This window comes from Onychomys torridus, chromosome 8 (genome assembly GCF_903995425.1).
Source record: "Onychomys torridus chromosome 8, mOncTor1.1, whole genome shotgun sequence".
In the NCBI taxonomy this organism is placed as follows: domain Eukaryota; kingdom Metazoa; phylum Chordata; class Mammalia; order Rodentia; family Cricetidae; genus Onychomys; species Onychomys torridus.
In genome coordinates, this window is record NC_050450.1 from 359,108 (window position 1) to 378,072 (window position 18,965).

At 45.8% G+C, this 18,965-nt stretch overlaps 1 protein-coding gene across 1 annotated transcript; it reads right to left on the minus strand.

The window, feature by feature from the left end:
- Nucleotides 1-13,111: 13,111 nt before the first annotated feature.
- On the minus strand, nucleotides 13,112-16,795 carry C8H22orf39 (chromosome 8 C22orf39 homolog). The gene is made up of 3 exons (XM_036196743.1): nucleotides 16,706-16,795; nucleotides 16,465-16,632; nucleotides 13,112-13,925 (listed from the first exon to the last, which is right to left on the minus strand). Exons 1-3 carry the CDS (start codon nucleotides 16,757-16,759, stop codon nucleotides 13,800-13,802), a joined length of 348 nt encoding a protein of 115 aa, XP_036052636.1. The 5' UTR covers nucleotides 16,760-16,795; the 3' UTR covers nucleotides 13,112-13,799.
- Nucleotides 16,796-18,965: the final 2,170 nt, after the last annotated feature.

Here is an 18,965-nt window from a genome sequence, read left to right on the forward strand (position 1 = left end):
CCTCCACTCCGCCCCTTAGCTCCACCTTCCACAGCAATCTCTGTTTCACTCTGTAACCAAATCATCTGTGTGCTGGATAGTTTTTTGTCAACTTGACACCAGCTAAAGTCATTTGAGAGGAACGACCCTCAATTAACAAACTATCTCTATAAAACTGGGATGTAGGCACGCCTCTGGGGCATTTTCTTATTAGCAATTGATGGGGGAATGCCCAGCCCATTGTGAGTGGTGCCGCCCTTGGGCATGTGGTCCTGGGTTATATAAGAAAGAAGGCTGAGCAAGCAATGGGAGCAAGCCAGTAAGCAGCACCCTCCATGGCCTCGGCATCAGCTCCTGCCTCCAGGTTCCTGCCGTTTGAGTTCCTGTCTTGATTTCCTTCAGTGATGAACAGTGTTACGGACAATAAGCCAAATAAATCTTTTCCTCCTCAACTTGCTTTTGGCCTAGTGTTTTATCACAGCAATGGTAACCTAAGTAAGACAATCTGCTTATATCCCTCTGTTTTACAAGTCTCTCCAGGAATGCAGGGTGTCCATAGCATGATCCAATCCTCCAGCTTAGTGGCCAAAGGCCCCCCCCCATCTCTTCAGCAGCAGATGGACTTGGAAGCACACACCTCCGTCAGTGACCCTCTTCAGCAGGAAATGGCTAAGAAAAGACCTAAACCACCCCCACTCCATTTCCTATACCCCTTTAGGGTTTGGAATGATAGAGTGCCTTCCCTGTAGAGAAGAGTCCTACAAGGCTACAGATAATCCTTCTCAGGCTTCCTCAGTTGTCTTGGAAAGGAACTTCTGTGGGGACAGCCTGTGTCTCCTTGGGCAAACAACTTCAGGAAGGAAAGGCTGCAGTGGGCAAATGTGGGCTGCACGCTGCAACCATTTGTGCATTCCTAAGACCCTCACACCACCCCTATAAAGAGTCACAGCCATTTTTTTCTCTGACAGACCACTCAACTCCCCATGGGTTGTGTCAATAAACATAGTCCTGTTTGCTGAAGTTCAGACTGCTGGTTATTTTCTGCATCTGTCCCTTGAAGCTGCCTCAGAAATATAACATTCACCTTCTACCTTGTTTGAGACAAGGTCTCTTATTGTTCAAAGCTAATTATACAAGGCAGTGCTGGCTAGCTAGCTCACAAGCTGTCTCCCATCTCACTTTAGGAACACTGGGATTACAGATGTGTGCTAACATGTCAGGTTTCTTGTGGGTTCTGGAGATCCAAACTGAAGCCATCACACTTGCACAGCCAGCACGTATTCCCCAAACCACCCACCGTCCTTGACTCAGCTGAATGGTCTTGGTACTTTCGTCAAAGACTGACAAGGTGAGGAGTAACTCAATGGTGGGTGCTTACCCAGGATGCATAAATGGCCCTGGGCACCACCACTACATGCAAAGATTTCTTTCTGGGCTATTATTGTGTGGTTTGCTGGTAAAATATAACACAAGGATTCTGAGTCTTTGGCTCTACTTCCAACTATAAACTACATGCACCATTTGCTTCACCCTTTCAGCCATATCTGATGTCTAAGCTATTACCACCTTTTACCTAACCTACTCCAGCAGCCAATTCTGTTCACGATGCATGTCCACTCCCGCTTCTCCTGTGTGGAACAGTCAGCTACTTCTGTAAAATGAAAGGCCAGGGCTTCAGTTTCCCACCAGCCTAAGAATCCTACCTAGATCCTCAATCACAGTGCGTAGCATCCTTGGTCAGCACTGGTTCCCTTGATTTTGTGGGACTTTCTCAAGGTAACTAGGCTATAGCGTCTTCACCCAGAACTACGCTGCTATCGTATCCTTCCCACTTCTCTGTGCAGGGCCAAGGGGCCAGAACAAGTCCCTCATGGTAGTGTAGTAGTACGTTTTTGAAATTTTTGTTTTAAATTTCTGGCTATGCAGATAAGGCTGGCTTTGAACTAAAAATCCTCCTGACTCGGCCTTCTAAATGCTGGCGTTAAAGGTGGGCATTATCAGCTGGGCAGTGGTGGCGCACGCCTGTAATCCCAGGACTCGGGAGGCAGAGGCAGGTGGATCTCTGTGAGTTCGAGGCCAGCCTGGTGTACAGAGCTAGTCCAGGACAGGCACCAAAACTACAGAGAAACCCTGTCTCGAAAAAAAACAAAAAAACAAAAAAAAAAAGAAAAGAAAAGAAAAGAAGGGGGCACAGAACTAAGAGAGAGCTCTCAAAGGATGAAACACAAAGGGCTGGGAAACACTTTTGAAACGTTCACCATCCTTAGCCATCAAAGAAATACAAGTTTAAACTATTTTGAGATTTCCTCTTACCCCAGTCAGAACAGCTATGGTAAGAGAAGCAAACGCTGGTGAGGATGTGGGGAGACAGGAATACTTAGTCATGGCTGGTGGGAGTGCAAACTTGTGCAGCCAGTGTAGCAGTCAGTGGGACTGTTCCTCAGAAGGCTTGGAAAAGATCTACCTCAATAGAACTAACCTGGCTTGACCTGACTTTCTGTTACAAAGCGTCCAGGTGCTCCTGCTCTTGCAGGAGTCTGATGCAACACACAACTAACTGGCTACACAGTTACTTTATCCTTCTACCGAACTACAGGACACGGTCCAGCCAGTTGTGCTATTACATTTTACCTTACTAAACAAAACTTACTTTAATTATGATGTTAGAAGATTTTCCCCCATTGACTTTGTCTCAGTGTTTCCCACAAAGTTGTAATAGAGAAGACCCAGTGACCAATTCTGAATTTATGCTGCTGGCCAAAGAAAAATGTCAAATTCTCCACCACCAAACCTTATGTCTGGTAATGGATAATAGTGAGATCATCACCTATATTTTAAAAATGGTTTTCTTACCTATTCTCTTCCTCTAATAAGGGCAAAACATCCCCAACTTTTCTTAACTACAGTCTCAGTAAGAATTGTAATAGTACAAAAAAGTCTCACTTTTTGATGTCACAGATGCTACTTCATGCACATAACATGCTCCAAGGATGCACACTGTCCCATATGGTGTCTCTCTGGATCTTTGCCATTTGTTAAGTTTTATCTTGGCCCTTTTAGATGGACCCTCCTCTGAGGACTCACTGCTGCCCCTCTACATCACCTTCTGCCAACTCTGAAACAGAGTTGTCCATGTCCTTGTCTTAGTCACTGCTCTGCTGTTGTGAGAAGACACTATGACCATGGCAACTCTTTAAAAAAAGAGCATTTATTTGGGACTTGTTTACAGTTTCAGAGGTTTAGTCCATTACTCTCATGGTGGCATGAGAGCATGGGAGCATGACGGCCCACACAGGCAGACACGGTGCTGGAGAGTAGCTGAGAGCTCCACATCTGGACCCAAAGGCAGCAGAAGAGAAAGAAAGATACAGGGCCTGGCTTGGGCTTTTGGAACCTCAAAGCCCACCCCCAGGGACACCTTTCCTCCACCAAAGCCACACCTCCAAATCCCTTCCAAGCAGTGCCACGCTCTGATGACTAAGCATTCAGATATATGAGCCTATGGGTCCATTCAAACCACCACAAAAGTGCATGGGAATCTTCTAAAAGCTCCCAGCTTGTCTGCCTGCAGGGTTGAAGAGATCTCAAGGACAAGGAAAATTTGGAGGAAAGGGGAGATTTGTTCATGCCAGGCTGGCTGAACCTGTCAGTCAGTCTCAGAAGCAGGGGGCCTAGGCCCAGGAGGTCTTCTCCAGCACTAACTCTTTTATTTCCTTGCTTCACTCTTTTTCAAGTCCAGTTTGATTCTGCTTCAACTTCTGTCACAAGGAAAGAGTACAGTTTTCCATTGCCTTCTCTATCAGCTTTCAGCGTGGGGAATTCTTTGCCTCCTGTATCTCATCAGCATGCAAGACCATTAAGTGCCTTACTTAAATAAGTTAGAACTAAGACGTCATTGAAACAAGACTGTAAACTTTTCATCTCTGGGTAGATCGTGAATGCATCATTCCTGTGGGGCCTCCTTGTCTCAGGCCCTATCCTCATCACACAGAGGAGCAGCCCTGCCACCCGCCGCTGCAGCAGAGCCAGGCCTCCTCATCACACAGAGGAGCAGCCCTGCCACCCGCCGCTGCAGCAGAGCCAGGCCTCCTCATCACACAGTGCAGCAGCCCTGCCACCCGCCGCTGCAGCAGAGCCAGGCCTCCACCGGCTCCTCAACTGAGGATGTTTGGCCATTCCATCCACAGCAAAAAAATCTTTCACCTTAAGAACATTCTGGCCGTGCAGTAGCTTTGGATGCAAAGGACGGACAGGTTACTTGTTTGTAATACAAATCTGAGAGTTTTCAAGGAAAGTTTAATTACCCGGGTCTCTTAAATAAGAAAAAGTCAAACCTGAGGCTCAGTTACCTGCCAGCCTTCAGTTGGTTAATAGACAATCAGTGGAGCGTCCCACCAGGCTCAGACTCTGCCCCAAGGGTGTAAAATAAGTAAGTAAATAGATAAATAAATGTCCCCATCTCAGAATCTTCTTCCATTAACAGACAAAAGCCTGCCAAGACCTACACAGACTTAGTCTTCCTACAACCAGCTACAAAACGACACATAGTAAAGAGATGGCTTCCACCCTGTTTCTTTCACTGACTTTTTTTTTTTTTTTTGGTTTTTCGAGACAGGGTTTCTCTGTAGCTTTGGAGGCTGTCCTGGAACTCGCTTTGTAGACCAGGCTGGCCTCGAACTCACAGAGATCTACCTGCCTCTGCCTCCCGAGTGCTGGGATTACAGGCGTGCGCCACCACCGCCTGGCACTGACTTTTAAAAAGACAGATTCTGACTAGGCCTCTAAATGTTTCACATGTAACAATCAGGCCTTGCCTTTCCTACTAAAACTGGGAAACTCACAAACAAACTTCAGTGGGGAAAAATAAACTCAACTACCATACCATTGCTGCTGACTAGTTTTCTCTTTTCTTTCTTTTTCTTTCTTTTCTTTTCCTTCCTTCTTTCTTTCTTTCTTTCTTCCTTCCTTCCTTTCTTCCTTTCTTTTTTTCCTTCCTTCTTTCCTTCTTTTTGTTGTTGTTGTTTTGTTTTGTTTTTTTGAGACAAGGTCTCTCCATGTACCCCTGGCTGTCCTGGAACTCACTCTGTAGACCAGGCTGGCTTTGAACTCAGAGATCTGCCTGCCTCTGCTTCCCAAGTGCTGGGATTAAAGGCAAGACAACACCACCTGGTTGTTGCTGAATTTTAAAAATGGCTTTTATTAATCCTTTATGCTCTAATCATTATGGGGAGGGGACTTGTCTTTTTAGTGACTGATCTCAACAATTAAGCACTTATGTCTCAGGGCATTAAGAGGGGAAACAGTAAACCTTTTAACAAGTTAAATGGATGGAAAGATTCTAGTAAAGAAGGATTTATGTATGAATGTTAAAATGGATAGATATGTCCAGACAAAAGAAAGGTAGAAAGTTTATACACATTGTGAAAACTGAATGGAAAGGAAAGGGGAGGGTTTATTCAGGTTATGAGGGTGTTGGTCAGTGGCAGGTTGTGAGGGTGTTGGTCAGTGGCTGAAAGAGGAGACTTAAAGATGATACACACAATGTTAAATTCAAAGTCTCACATCTCCACGTTAAAGCTCTACTTCAATCAATGCAGTTCTCAGAAATCAACCTGCTCTTAGCAACCATAGTTAGCCCTGGCCACCAAAGCTTTACAAAAACAATTAAAGGTATCAGACACTGCCTCAAAATTAAATCTCCTTTGGTCATTTGAAACTTGTTTATGTTTGTATTGAAGCCTTTCCAGACTTTATTTTTGCTACAACTCAAACAGCTGGGCTGTTTGGAGACACTGACTGCTTTCTCTATAATAAGAATTTCAGCACAGAGGATTCATGTCCCATGACTATAGCAATAACCCCATAATTGAACAAATCCATTTATTACTTAAATACATAGATAAACAAACAAACAAACAAAAAAGCCAGATGGCCGTGGTGCATGCCTCTAATCCCAGCACTCGGGAGGCAGAGGCAGGCAGATTTCTGTGAATTCGAGGCCAGTCTGGTCTACAGAGCGAGATCCAGGACAGGCACCAAAACTACACAGAGGAACCCAAACAAAACAAAACAAAAAGGGGGGGTAGGGATTAACTTCCCAAGAGCAAGTTACATTTTATTTGTGGTGTTGTTGTTTTAAGATAGGGTTTCCCTGTGTATCCCTGGCTGTCATGGAACTCACTGCATAGACTAGGCTGGCCTTGAACTCACAGAGATCCACCTGCTTCTGCCTCCCCAGTGCTGGGATTAAAGATGTGAGCCATCAGACTCAGCTACACTTTAATTAGAAATAGTTTCTCTAAGCCAGGCAGTGGTGGCACATGCTTTATGCTTTAATCCCAGTACTCAGGAGGCAGGGGCAGGTGGCCAGCATGGTCTAAATAGTGCCTTCAGGACAGCCATGTCTATGCAAAGAAATCCTGTCAAAAAAAAAAAAAAAAAAAAAAAAAGCAAGGAGTTTTATTTAAATTCTCTCGAGGACTTCGTTAACATCCAGGTCTGATTTCCTTCATAACTTGGAGCTGAGACTCCACACTGGGCTTCCTTGATCTTACTGCCTCTGGATTCCAGCAGGATTGGTAAAACCGTCCCATAAACTAGTACCAGAAGACAACAACCTTGTAACGAAAGAGGGACACTTACCTGAATTTCAACCACATAGAAGCTGCCTGTCACTTCTAATCCTACTCTATTTACCAAGCTTCTTCTCGTTACACTCTGCATGGTCTCTGGCTTTAAGTTTCAGACAGAATCATGTCTGGATTCCTGCTATCTTGGCTCATCCGTGGCATAGGCAATCTGCTTTAAGACAATTTAGTTATGCCTTGGAATGTAAGTGGGTTTTTTTGTTTTTTCTTTTTTTAAGATTTATTTATTATGTATACAGGGTTCTGTCTGCATGTGTCCCTGCAAGCCAGAAGAGGGCACCAGATCTCATCACAGATGGTTGTGAGCCACCATGTGGTTGCTGGGAATTGAACTCAGGACCTCTGGAAGAGCAGTCAGTGCTCTTAACCTCTGAGCCATCTCTCCAGCCCCTCTTTATGGGAATTTTTCAATTCCTCTTTAAAGGAGTTTTTCATTTCCTCTTTAAGGGCCTCTATCATTTTCTTAAAAGTCATTTTTAAGATTGACTTCTTCTGCTTCTTCTGCATTTGTATGTTCGGGTCTTACAGGTATAGAATCACTAGGTTCTGATGGTGTCATATAGGCCTTCATGTTGTTGCCTGTGTTTTTGCACTAGCGTCTACTCGTCTCTTCCTCTGCTTGTTGCAGGCAGTGCCTGTGTCTGAAGGTGCCTCTCTTGTTCCAATTGATAGTCTCGGTCCACTGGGAGTTCTTGGTTGAATCTGTGCTGTTGGGCTCTGTTTCTCCAGGAGCAGCTTAGTCCAATCGGTGTTAGTGGGTTCTGTCTCAGGGAGCATCTGTTCCCAACTGGTGCAGGGTGGGCTTAGCTCGGTGGTTGTTGGTGTCACATTGGATAGTTTTCTTGGTGAGGAGGCAGGGAAAGAGGCAGCTGTCCAGTCCCTGGGCCTCCAATGGCTGTTCCCAGTCGGTGCAGGGTGGGCTTATGACTCTATTGAGTTCGTAGAGGCTGGTTTTTCTTTTCGAGGGAGCAGGGAAAGGTAGCTTCCTAATCCCTGGGGCTCCACTGGCTGGGGCCTAGGGGCTAGAGACCTGGTTTACCAGTCTGGAAATGGGGCCTTACCTGTTCCCAGTTGGTGCATAGTGGGCTTATGATTCTGGTGATCTGGTTCGGTGGCCGGACTGCTACTTCTCTTGGGTTCTCAGGTGGCATTTTGCTCGCTCGCCAACTCCTCAGCTGATCTTGTTTCCTTAGACTGCAGGCTACAGGCTTCTGAAACCTCTCCCGAATGGATCTCAGCTGAACAGGTTGATCAGTAGGGCAATCTTACCAATGCCTCCAAGTTGTTGGACCTCACATGATGGACAGCTGGGCCCCCCGCGGTCTGGTCTCATCCCATGGCAACACCTTCTTCCCCAAGTGCTGGGATTAAAGGCATGTGATCCTCTTCATCCCCTTTTCAAAGAGACCACCTGGAATGAGGTGACACCTATTCAGGCTGCCCCCACAGTACACCACAATTGGCCAGCTCTTCATCAGTGACCACCTCCATGGCCATGCTTCTTTAATAACACAAAAAAGAAGCTGGTGATGCAATATTGTGAAGACATGGGAACCTTTTCTGGACTTCACAGCCAGAGTTAATACATCCTGGGGTTGCTAAGACTTAGCACTGCTGTCCTACCTACGCTCAACTTGTTTGGTTGAACTGCCTTTAAAAGAACAATGTAACAATCAACTTTACTTGCCTTAGATTTTCCATGCCATCAACTTTTACAACCTAAAGTCATGCCCAGCTGTAATCTTAAATTACCTACTCTTCCATGCCCTTGACCAGAGTAATGCATATGTGTCCTTTGCTGAAACCAGCAAATAGAAGTTGAAAACAATCTTTTTTTTTTTTTTGGTTTTTCGAGACAGGGTTTCTCTGTGTAGCTTTGCGCCTTTCCTGGATCTCACTCTGTAGACCAGGCTGGCCTCAAACTCAGAGATCCGCCTGGCTCTGCCTCCTGAGTGCTGGGATTAAAGGTGTGCACCACCACCGCCCTGCTGAAAACAATCTTATAAAATGAATATCCACCATAAATGTTGAAGATAGCACTTACCGGTAATGCTGAATACATTTGGATATTGATTAATAAGCAATGATTTTTGTAATTCTGTTTGTTATCTTGGTCAGTTGGAGTCAGTCACTTAATCCTTTGTAAAACTCTGCTAAATATTTCTGTGAAGTATCCCTCATCCCTTCCACCTGGGATACTTTCTGTGTGGTTTAACTATAGTGATATTTTATTTGTATTGAAATGTGATTTTATTTGTATGTTAATAAAGTTGCTTTGAGGTCAGAGCAAGCCAGAGCAGAAGCTGGGCGGTAGTGGTGCACGCCTTTAATCCCAGCACTTGGGAGGCAGAGCTAGGTAGATTCTCTGTGTGTTCAAGGACACAGCCGGCATGGCCACACACGCCTTTAATCTCAATACCAACCATAGAAGATCTGGAGGTTTGTACAAACAGGCAGTGAGGAGGAGGTCATGTGGCTGGGTTTACAACCAATGAGAAAACAGAACAGAAAGTCTATAAAAAAGACAGGACACACAGAAGTAGGTCTCTTGGGGAGAGGAAAGACAGCAGAAGCAGTGAAGGGTAAGGCTCTCAGCTATTGCTCTGACCTCTTGGTTTTTAACTCTGCAACTGGCTCTGTGTTTCTTATTTAACAAGACGGTTACATCTACATTCAACAACAGAGCAAAACCCTTTGTTAGGGACAGACACATAGAAACATCAGACAGACACAGGGACAGACTCATACAACAGACAGAGGATAGAGGTATAGGAGCAAAAAGTGGACAATTCAAACATGAACCTGCTCTTGGTTAAACAACTCTAAGGGTGAGTTCTTTTTTTTTTTTTTTTTTTTTTTTTTTTTTTCCCTTAACAGGACACTCCGTTGGTGACTTGGAGTTCATCATTAATGTGTTTAAACAACACACTGAAGAACCGTGTCAGGATCCAGAAACTCATTTGTTACTCCACAGAGCATTTCAATTTCCTCAGCTATGTCTACATTCATCTATGTGTGCATCAGATTGTATACATTTCATCACACAGCCCTGGAGAATTACCAACCGTGTGGATTTCTCACCACGGGTCTGCCTTGACTGATTTCCCTCTTCCCATATCCCTGCCCCATGACTCCTACTTGTATCCTTTTAAGACCTTTTTTCTTAGTTTTTTAATACTAGGTTATTTAATTTTTTATTAGATTTAGGTAACTTTTCTTTTGTGTGTGAGTGCTTTGCCTGCATGCATGTGTGTGTACTACTTGCATTCCTGGTCCCTGCAGAGGTCAGAAGGGGGATATGATGGATCCCCTGGAACTGGAATTACAGACAGTTATGAACAACCATGTGTATGATGGGAACTGAACCCAGGTCCCTGGAAGAGCAACAAGTATTCTGAATGGTTGAGTCATCTTTCCAGCCCCCTAAGATTTTTTTTTTTCAAAAACAGGGTACTTTTGGGGGGTTTTATCCAAGTTGCTGTTATGTGCACATCAGCGTCATGAAAATAGCAATATGTTCTCCACAGTTTAGATAAGAACCCAAGTAATAGCCAAGCAGAGTGGCACACATCTTTAGTCCCAGCACTTGGGAGGCAGAGGCAGGCAGATTTCTGTGAGTTCAAGGCCAGCCTGGTCTACATAGTGAGATCCAGGACAGCCAGGGCTACATAGTGAGACCCTGTTTCAAAAACAAAACAGAGCAGAACAAAAACCCATGTGAAGCTTTTTGAAGTGGTAATATGTACAATACTCTTGTAACTATGGAGTTTTGTCCAAAGAGTTTGAGACACTGCTGCATCTTACACTTGTGTGCACTTTTGTTGTATTATTTACCATCATTTTAGGGATTTTGTTTGTTTGGTTTTTGTTGTTGTTGTTTGTTTTTCAGAGAAGGCCTCTTCTAGCCAAAGATGGTCTTGAACTCCTGATCCTTCTGCCCGTGTCTCCCAAGCGCTTGGATCTCAGTCTGGCACACCATCACTCCTGGTTTTAACTCTCACTTTTTATTTGTTGCAGTGCTTGGAGATCAAACTCGGGTCCTTGTGCTAGCAAGACAAGTTGTGTACCTCTGGGCCACACTCTCAACCAGAGACTCCACTGATGTTTAATATCTATGCCTTTCCCTTAAACTACCATAGGCCTTTGGAAGTCAACCTGCCAGTCTCAAAGCTGTGATCTTGTTTGGCACAGCTCGGTGGTAGAGTATGCACCCAGCATGTATAATGTGAAGGGCTCTCAAACAGGCCCAAACATTACGAACATTAGGATTACATTCCTAAAGGTAGCCACAAGCTCTATTCCCTTATTTGGCCACTTCCATAACCCAGACTAAAACACCAAGGTCCACCAATCAAAATTCATTATTTGGCTACACTAGCTAACCTGTCCAATCAGGACTCTCCAACCCACCCAGCACAGACTTCCCCCTTTTTTGCCTTAAAAACCACTCCTGCAGAAACACCTGCTGTCTGTTTTTGTCCAGAGGCAGCCCACTCCCACACACACACTTGTCCCTCCAGGGTAATAAGTCTTCTTCAGGCTGAGAATTTGGAGTCTGGGTGTGTTCTGTGCTGACTCTCAGCCCCCCCCCCCCTTACACAATGTCCTGCTTTTGTTTCTCAACTGGAAATGAACCAAAAAAAAAAAAAAAAAAAAAAAAGATGAACACAGGGTAAATGCAGGAAAATTCTGTCCAAGGTCTATGTTGGTGTGGGACTTAGAGCTTGGAACAAAGCAGCAGGTGACAGGAAGAGTGGCTACATAAGGACTCCATCATGAACTGGTACAGGAGCTGGCTCAACAAGGTAACAGCTGCCCTTGCAGATAGCACATGCAGACCGCCACTCTCTAGCACCTTCTCTGCCCTCACTGCCTGGAAATGTTCACTCTGAACACTCCTCACCTCAAAGTGACCCCCCTGGAAACAGCAAACCCCGCCCTTTCATTAGAATCATCTTGCTCTGGAGTTCCTGTGAGCAAGACATCACTCACAACAGTGCAGAACTCTCAGGAGGGAGATTTTATTTTACAATGTATCCTTTCTGAAGAGATCCATAATTTTGCCTCAGAGATGGTCACCCTACTGCTCATGTCCAGGAAGGATACAGAGTGCTGGGCATGCAGCTGTATCAGACAGCCTTAGCATCTCACATAAGGCCTGCAGTGCAGCCACAAGACATTTGACCATCTTAGTAATAAAGAGACCTCTCTAAGAGCTAGTGTTCTTCTATGTGTGTGCCTGTGCACATGTATAAGTGAGTGCATGTGTCTGTGTGCATGTATATGCATGTGTGTGTGCCTGTGTGAGTATGTATGTGTGTACATGCTTATGTATGTTTGCACTCAAGCGCCTGTGTGTGTATATACATTATGTGTGTGCAGGTATGCTTGTTCATGTGCACATGTGTGGCACATGTGTCTGTGTGTGGGTATATGTCTATGAATGTGTGTGCCTATATACATACAGGCACATGTGTGTATTTAAGTAAATATTTAAACCAGTACAAAAGAACGAAATGCTGAGTATAGCACAGTGGGGCATTGTGCTGCCTAGTTTTACATCAACTTGACCTAAGCTAGCAGTGGTTCTAGATCTGTGGGCTGAGACTCCTTGGGGGTCAAACAACCCTGTCACCGAGATATTTACATTATGGTTCATAACAGTAGCAAGATTACAGTTAGGAAGTAGCAATGAGATAATTGTATAGTTGGGAGTCACCACAACATGAGGAACTGTATAAAAGGGTCACAGCATTAGGAAGGTTGAGAACCATTGAGCTGGAATTATATGAAAGAAGGAAACCTCAATTGAGAAAATGCCTCCATAAGTTCCAGCTGTGGGCATTTGTTTGTTTGTTTAAAGATTTATTTATTTATTACGTATACAGCATGTATGACTGCAGGCCAGAAGAGGGCACCAGATCTCATTACAGATGGTTGTGGTTGCTGGAAATTGAACTCAGGACCTCTGGAAGAACAGTCAGTGCTCTTAACCTCTGAGCCATCTCTCCAGCCCTTGTTTTGTTTTTTGAGACAGGGTTTCTCTGTGTAGCCCTGGCTGTCCTGAAACTTACTCTGTAGACTAGGCTGACCTCAAACTCACAGAGATCCACCTGCCTCTGCCTCCTGAGTGCTGGGATTAAAGGTGTGCGCCATTACCACCCAGTGGGCATTTTCTTAATTAGTGATTGATGATGGATGAGGGCCCAGCTCACTGTTAGTGGTGTCATCCCTAGGCTGCGTCCTGGGTTCGATAAGAAAGCAGGCTGCACAAGCCAAGGAGAGCAGGACAGTAAGTAGCAGCCCTCCATGGCCTCTGCATTAGTACCTGTCTCCAGATTCCTGCCCTGTTTGAGGTCCTGTCCTGACTCCCTCCAATGATGGACTATAATCTGGAAGTGTAAGCTAAATAAAGCCTTTCCTCCCCAACTTGCTTTTGGTCATGGTGTTTCATCGAAGCAATAGAACCCTAACTAGGACAAGTAGAGAGTGTAACAAATGTAGCTTTAATTTTCAGGTTGCTTTTGGAATGGAACATGCAAAACAGCTTTTAATACATTCATGATGAGGAGCAATCAGGAGGCCTCAATCTCATATTTTTTGGACTTGAAGTCTTACTTTCTGCTTGGGACTTGGATTTCTTGACCCCAGATTCTGTGGTTCCTGCAAGGCTGTGTGTATTTCTTTTTAAAAGTCTGCAAAACCAGTAAAAGGTGCTGGTACAAAGGGGCAAGTTGCCTGGCCCACTGAACATGTTCTACTGTATCTCCAGCGCAGCTGAGCAAGTATCCAAGCTCCATGCATGGATAACTCAGTAATCACCAAACCCAGGACATCGAGGTCCATTTCTCTTGGTCAAAGAGAGCCGTTTGCTGCAGAACCATTTAGCAACCTTTCTGACTACTGTGCCACGTATCCACACAGGTCAGGGCTGCCACTGTGTACCTGAGGCTCTCACACCTCAGGGGAGGTGGCATGGACACAATGGACCAACCTGGTTGCTCACAGGTACTTTCCACAGTGCTTGGTTTCTTGCAATTGTGGACACAGGTGTCTTCCAGAGTATCACAGTGGTACGATGCCTGGGCAACACGCAGTCAGAGCTGGAATGCCGTCCATGTGTCCCAGGTCAAAGTCCAGGTCAAGAGCTTGGTTGCAATTGCTTGTCACTCATCACTTGTCCTTCTCCTGTGGTAGAGGGACGTTCCAGTCTGCAGGGGGTCTCTGTCTCAAGGCCCACACCAGGGTGTGCTTCTGTGCAGCCTGGACCCGTGCCTGCTCACTCTCACAGAGGGATCGCTGTACAAATGAGATTCTCGTCACTTACTGCCTCACAATGGGATCAGCGCCCCTAGTACTGCCACATGGTACCCATCCCACCCTCTTCCTCAGCACTTTTCTGAAGAGAGGAACAAATGGAAACATAGTCCACACAGATCTGTAGCTCAGCTGCTTCTACGTAACATACCTTGAGAATCGTTCCATTTTAGCACACACACAACTAGGCCATGCTTTCTCTGCAACACAGGTCATCTTGATTTATCACCTTAACCAGCAATTTTATTGTGTTCTTTGGTTTTTTAGACAGGGTCTCAAGCAGCCAGCCCCGGCTGGCCTCACGATCACTGTGATCACTCCACCTCCCGAGTGCTGGGATCATAAGCATGCACAACCATGTCCAGTCTCTGACTTCAGCCATTTTAAAGCATTTCCTAGGCCTCAGCTACAGCAGACCTGGAGAGTCTGGAGCAAGCCTGAGAGTGGGGCACCGAGTGAGGACGAGACAGGAGTCCAAAGTTACTGTTGGACTCTGCACAGGGTGTGTGTAAAAGGTCCCCTTATTATGACAGGGGTGTCCCTGGTGAGGTGTCAGGTGCTGTGTAGGCCTCTTAAACTGGGAGTGGTGTTGACGAGCTGCATTGGCAGAAGTTAGCAGACAGAGCCAATGCAGAACTTTCAAGCCAGCTTGGGCGACATAGCCAGGTCCTGTCTCTGAAAGGTCATCATTGTTTAAGAAGTTGAGTATGTTGTGCATGCCTGTTATCTCAGAACTCAGGAGGTGGAGACAGGGAAGGAAGTCCAGCCTCAGAGAGATCCTGCTGCAGTATATAAGGTGGGGAATGGTTGGGAAGATGCTTGATGCCAGCAGAGGGCCTCTGCATGCATGTGTGCACTGAATGTACATGCAACAACACACCCATACTATACTAGACTTTTTTTTCTTTATAGGGACTGGAGAGATGGCTCAGCAGTTAAAATCACTGGCTGCTCTTCCAGAGGACTGGGGTTTGATTCCCAGCACCCACATAGCAGATTACAACCATCTGAAACTCAGTTCCAGGGGATCCTCAGGCAGTGTATGCACATGGTACAGACATACGCAGGCAAAACACACATAAAGTAAGAATAAAAGTACTTTAAAATTGTACATAAATAATTGCTTCTGTATTCTGATTTCATGGTGAATTGCTTATCTGTGACCTTTGTCCATTTCTCTATTCAGAGGCATCTTTGCTTTTTACCTTAAGATATGATAGCTCATATATAGTTACAGACAGTAAGTTTCCAGTTTCTTGCCATACAAACAAGCTTTCTGCCATTTTTTTTTTTTTTTTTTACTTTCACTTGTTAGGGGATTGCCATATTTCTGTTTTCTGCGATTTTTAAGAATGTTTCAGGGCCAGGTGGTGATGGCACATGCTTTTAATCCCAGCACCCAGGAGGCAGAGCTAGGCGGATCTCAGTCGAGATCCAGGACAGGCACCAAAGCTGCACAGAAAAACCCTGTCTTGGAGGGAAAAAAAAAAAAAAGTTCAGCAGCTTTTTTCCCACATCGGTTTGTCTGTTTCAGAATGTTTAGGAATGTTTTCAACACCTAACCTCTTGTTCCTTGATCTCCCTCTGCTGGCTGTGTCCCTGAGCGTTCACTGCCCTTGTCCCCATCACCCTGCCCATGAAAGCAATACCATACTCCAGACTGGAGTGTGCCCCAGGAAGGCAGGGCTCCCCTTATTATCCTGTATCAGAGATCGCCCATTCATTTGTTTAATGAATGGACACGGGAGCCACCTGTGTCTTAGCTAGTTCCTAGGCTTTGAATCACTCCCACCTGAAGGGAGGAGGGAGGCTCACTGACCCAGGAAGTACAGGAAATGTAAGAGCAAGAAGCTCAGAGAGTTTAAAAATTCACCAGCCTCCTGCCCAAAGCTATAAAAGCAGTAACAGTGGCTGGCAGAGGAGACTAGAGCTGCTCAGAAGGCGACCGCGGAGCTCCAGGGATCACCTATGCTGGGCCTTCGGGTAATGCTGCTGCCTTTGAATCACCCAACAAAGTCACTGACTGGTTCACCAAGCTAGATGAAGTGGAAGCCTTTCTTTGGTCCATCAGTCATTCCACAGGCTTTCAGAGTAAGTAGAGGTTTCTTCACATCTCCCTAGAGAAGGTCCAGCCCCAGTACTGGCCTCTGGCCTCTACAGTACTCTCCTGCTCTCAGAGCCAGGCTGGCCTTCCGAAGGTAGCTCCGATCACACGTGCTTGAACGTTTTCGGTACTCCCAGGCTCATTCCTCTGTTCTCTACAGCCCACCCTCATGCTCCAGGCACCTTGGCTCTTTTCATGCTCTGTCCTGTCCCAAAGGGCTTGCTGATGACCCTAACGCTGGGGGGTTGTTCTTCCTCACCCCCCATAAGCCTCTCTGTGCCTTTCTTTCTGCCTCCCTCTTTGTATTTGACGCGGTCTGGAGTCCCTTCGATACAGCAGTTTGGGGTACTTCTCGGGAGGGAAGCGCGAGGGGGATGTCCTGGAAGGATCTGTGCGCACGCCCACACCCTGCCTCACCTGGGCCCGCGGGCTGCGGCTCTCCTCCCACTCGCGGCAGCTGGCCAGGTCGCGCAGCCACTGCCTGCAGTCCGGCCGCTCGCCGTGGACGTAGTAGTGGTGCAGGACGTGCCCGGCGCTGCGGCAGAGCTCCCACTCCGCGCGGTAGACCTCGCAGGGCCGGGGAGGCTGCGGGGAAGGACAGCGTGAGCGCGGGCAGACCCGATCGCCACACCTAGCCCCAGCAGCCCAGCACACTCACCTGCCAGCTGCCGGCGACCGCCATGTCCAGGCCCCGTGTGACTGACAGAGACATGAGCCAATGAGGTCCAAGTAAATTCGCAGCTAAACAGGACGTCTTCACTGAGTGGCCGATTGTCAGAGGCATCATCACCTGGGGTTTGGCGGGTGACTTGGCTTCTGTCATTGACTGTCTAGAACCCTGCAGTTCCCACCAGCTCTCCCGGTTTTTATTTTTCAAATCTCAATGTGGTTCAGCTTTGCAAGTACAGACTCTTGAACTCCGAATAACCTACCTGGCCGTCTCAGACTACAGGGATCTGGCCTGAGCTTGATTCGGTGTAAGGAAAGGAGGGAACGGGTGTGGGGTGGCTAAGGGTGAGAGGAGTTTAGAGGGGACAGGCGAGAGCGACGTCAGAGGCAGAAGGAGCCTCGGCAGAGGTAGGCGGAGCTGTGGCAGAGGCTGGCTGATCGGTGGTAGAGACGTGGTCGTAATAAAGACCAGAAACTGAGCGATTACACGCTGAGGAGTTAGTGAAAACAAGGAGATTAAGAGCCTAGAACAGAGACGTCTCCGTGAGTCGTGACCAGAACAGATACGAACACTCCGTCTGAGGCCAACCCAGGGCCCAGCTGGGGATCCTACGAAACCCAACAACTTGGAAGTTTTGGTGAGATTACCCTGCTAAATAACCTGCTCAGCTGAGATACATTCAGGAGAGGGTTCAGAATCCTACAGTCTGCAGTCTGAGGAAACAAAATCAGCTGAGGAGTTGACAAATGAACAAAAAACCGTGACCTGAGAACACAAAAGAAGATGCTGCCCAGCCACTGAACCAGATCACCAGAATCATAAGCCTACACTACACGTCAGGGAACAGAACCCACTAACACTGATTGAACTAAACTGCTCCCAAAGAAACAGAGCCCAACAGCACCGATTTAACCAAGAAATCCTAGTGGACCAAGACTAACAATTAGAACAAGAGAGGCACCTTCAGACACAGACACTGCCTGCACCAAGCAGAGGAAGAGATGAGTAGACGCCAGTGCAAAAACACAGGCAACAACATGAAGACCTATATGACAACATCAGAACCTAGTGATTTTACACCTGCAAGACCTGAACATACCAAGGCAGAAGAAACAGAAGAAATCAACCCTAAAAATGAGTTTAAGAAGATGATAGGGACCCTTAAAGAAGAAATGAAAAATTCCATTAAAGAGGAAATAAAAAACTTGATTAAAGAAGAAATAAAAAATTCCCTTAAAGAAATGGCAGAAAAAAAAAAACAAACAAAAAATTGGAAGAAATCAAAGAAAGCCAAGAAAAAGTAATTAAACAGATGAAGGAAACAATTCAAGATTTGAAAATTGAAATTGAGACAATAAAGAAAACACAAACTGAGGAAATGCTGGAAATAGAAATCCTGACTAAACGAACAGGAACTACAGAAGCAAGCATAACCAACCAAATGCAAGAGATGGAACAGAGAATCCCTGACGCTGAAGACACAATAGACAAAATAGATTCATCAGTCAAAGAAAACACTAAAGCCAAAAAAGTTGTAACACAAAACATCCAGGAAATTTGGGACACCACAAAAAGACCAAACCTAAGAATAATAGGGATAGAAGGAGAATAATACCAACTCAAAGGCACAGAAAATATATTTAACAAAATCATAGAAGCTTACAGAACACAGAATAGGCTGGATTAAAAAAAAAAAAAAGTCCCCTCAGTGCATAATAATCAAAACCCTAGAGGTGCCGGGTGGTGGTGGTGACGCATGCCTTTAATCCCATTTTAACCACAATAAGAAAAATCAAACTCGGTTAGTGGCTGCACACATCCCCAAAGGACACAACACATAAACACATATAAGCATGTATAGCCGGGCGGTGGTGGTGGTGCACGCCTTTAATCCCAGCACTCAGGAGGCAGAGCCAGGCGGATCTCTGTGAGTTCGAGGCCAGCCTGGACTACCAAGTGAGTTCCGGGAAAAGGCGCAAAATTACACAGAGAAACCCTGTTTCAAAAAACCAAAAAAAAAAAAAAAAAAAAAAAGAGGGGACAGGCTCAGCGATGCATACCTTTAATCCCAGCACTTGGGATCAAAGCAGGGTCTGTGAGTTCAGGCCAGCCAGGGATATATTGTGAGACTCTTTCTCTAAAACAACAAAAAAAGAGCCAACTTATGGGGCTTGAAAGATGGCTCTTAGTTAACACTGGCTGCCTTTGATTCTCAGCAGCCACATGGCAGCTCACAACCATCTAAAAC

What these genes read in the sequence shown, in the direction of transcription:
- C8H22orf39 (XM_036196743.1), bottom strand. Translation starts at nt 16,759, where the DNA reads ATGTCTCTGTCAGTCACACGGGGCCTGGACATGGCGGTCGCCGGCAGC. An exon ending in CGGTCGCCGGCAGCTGGCAG is followed by an intron (nt 16,633 to 16,705) that starts GTGAGTGTGCTG and finishes CCTTCCCCGCAG; the next exon opens with CCTCCCCGGCCCTGCGAGGT. An exon ending in GCCGCAGCCCGCGGGCCCAG is followed by an intron (nt 13,926 to 16,464) that starts GTGAGGCAGGGT and finishes TCATTTGTACAG; the next exon opens with CGATCCCTCTGTGAGAGTGA.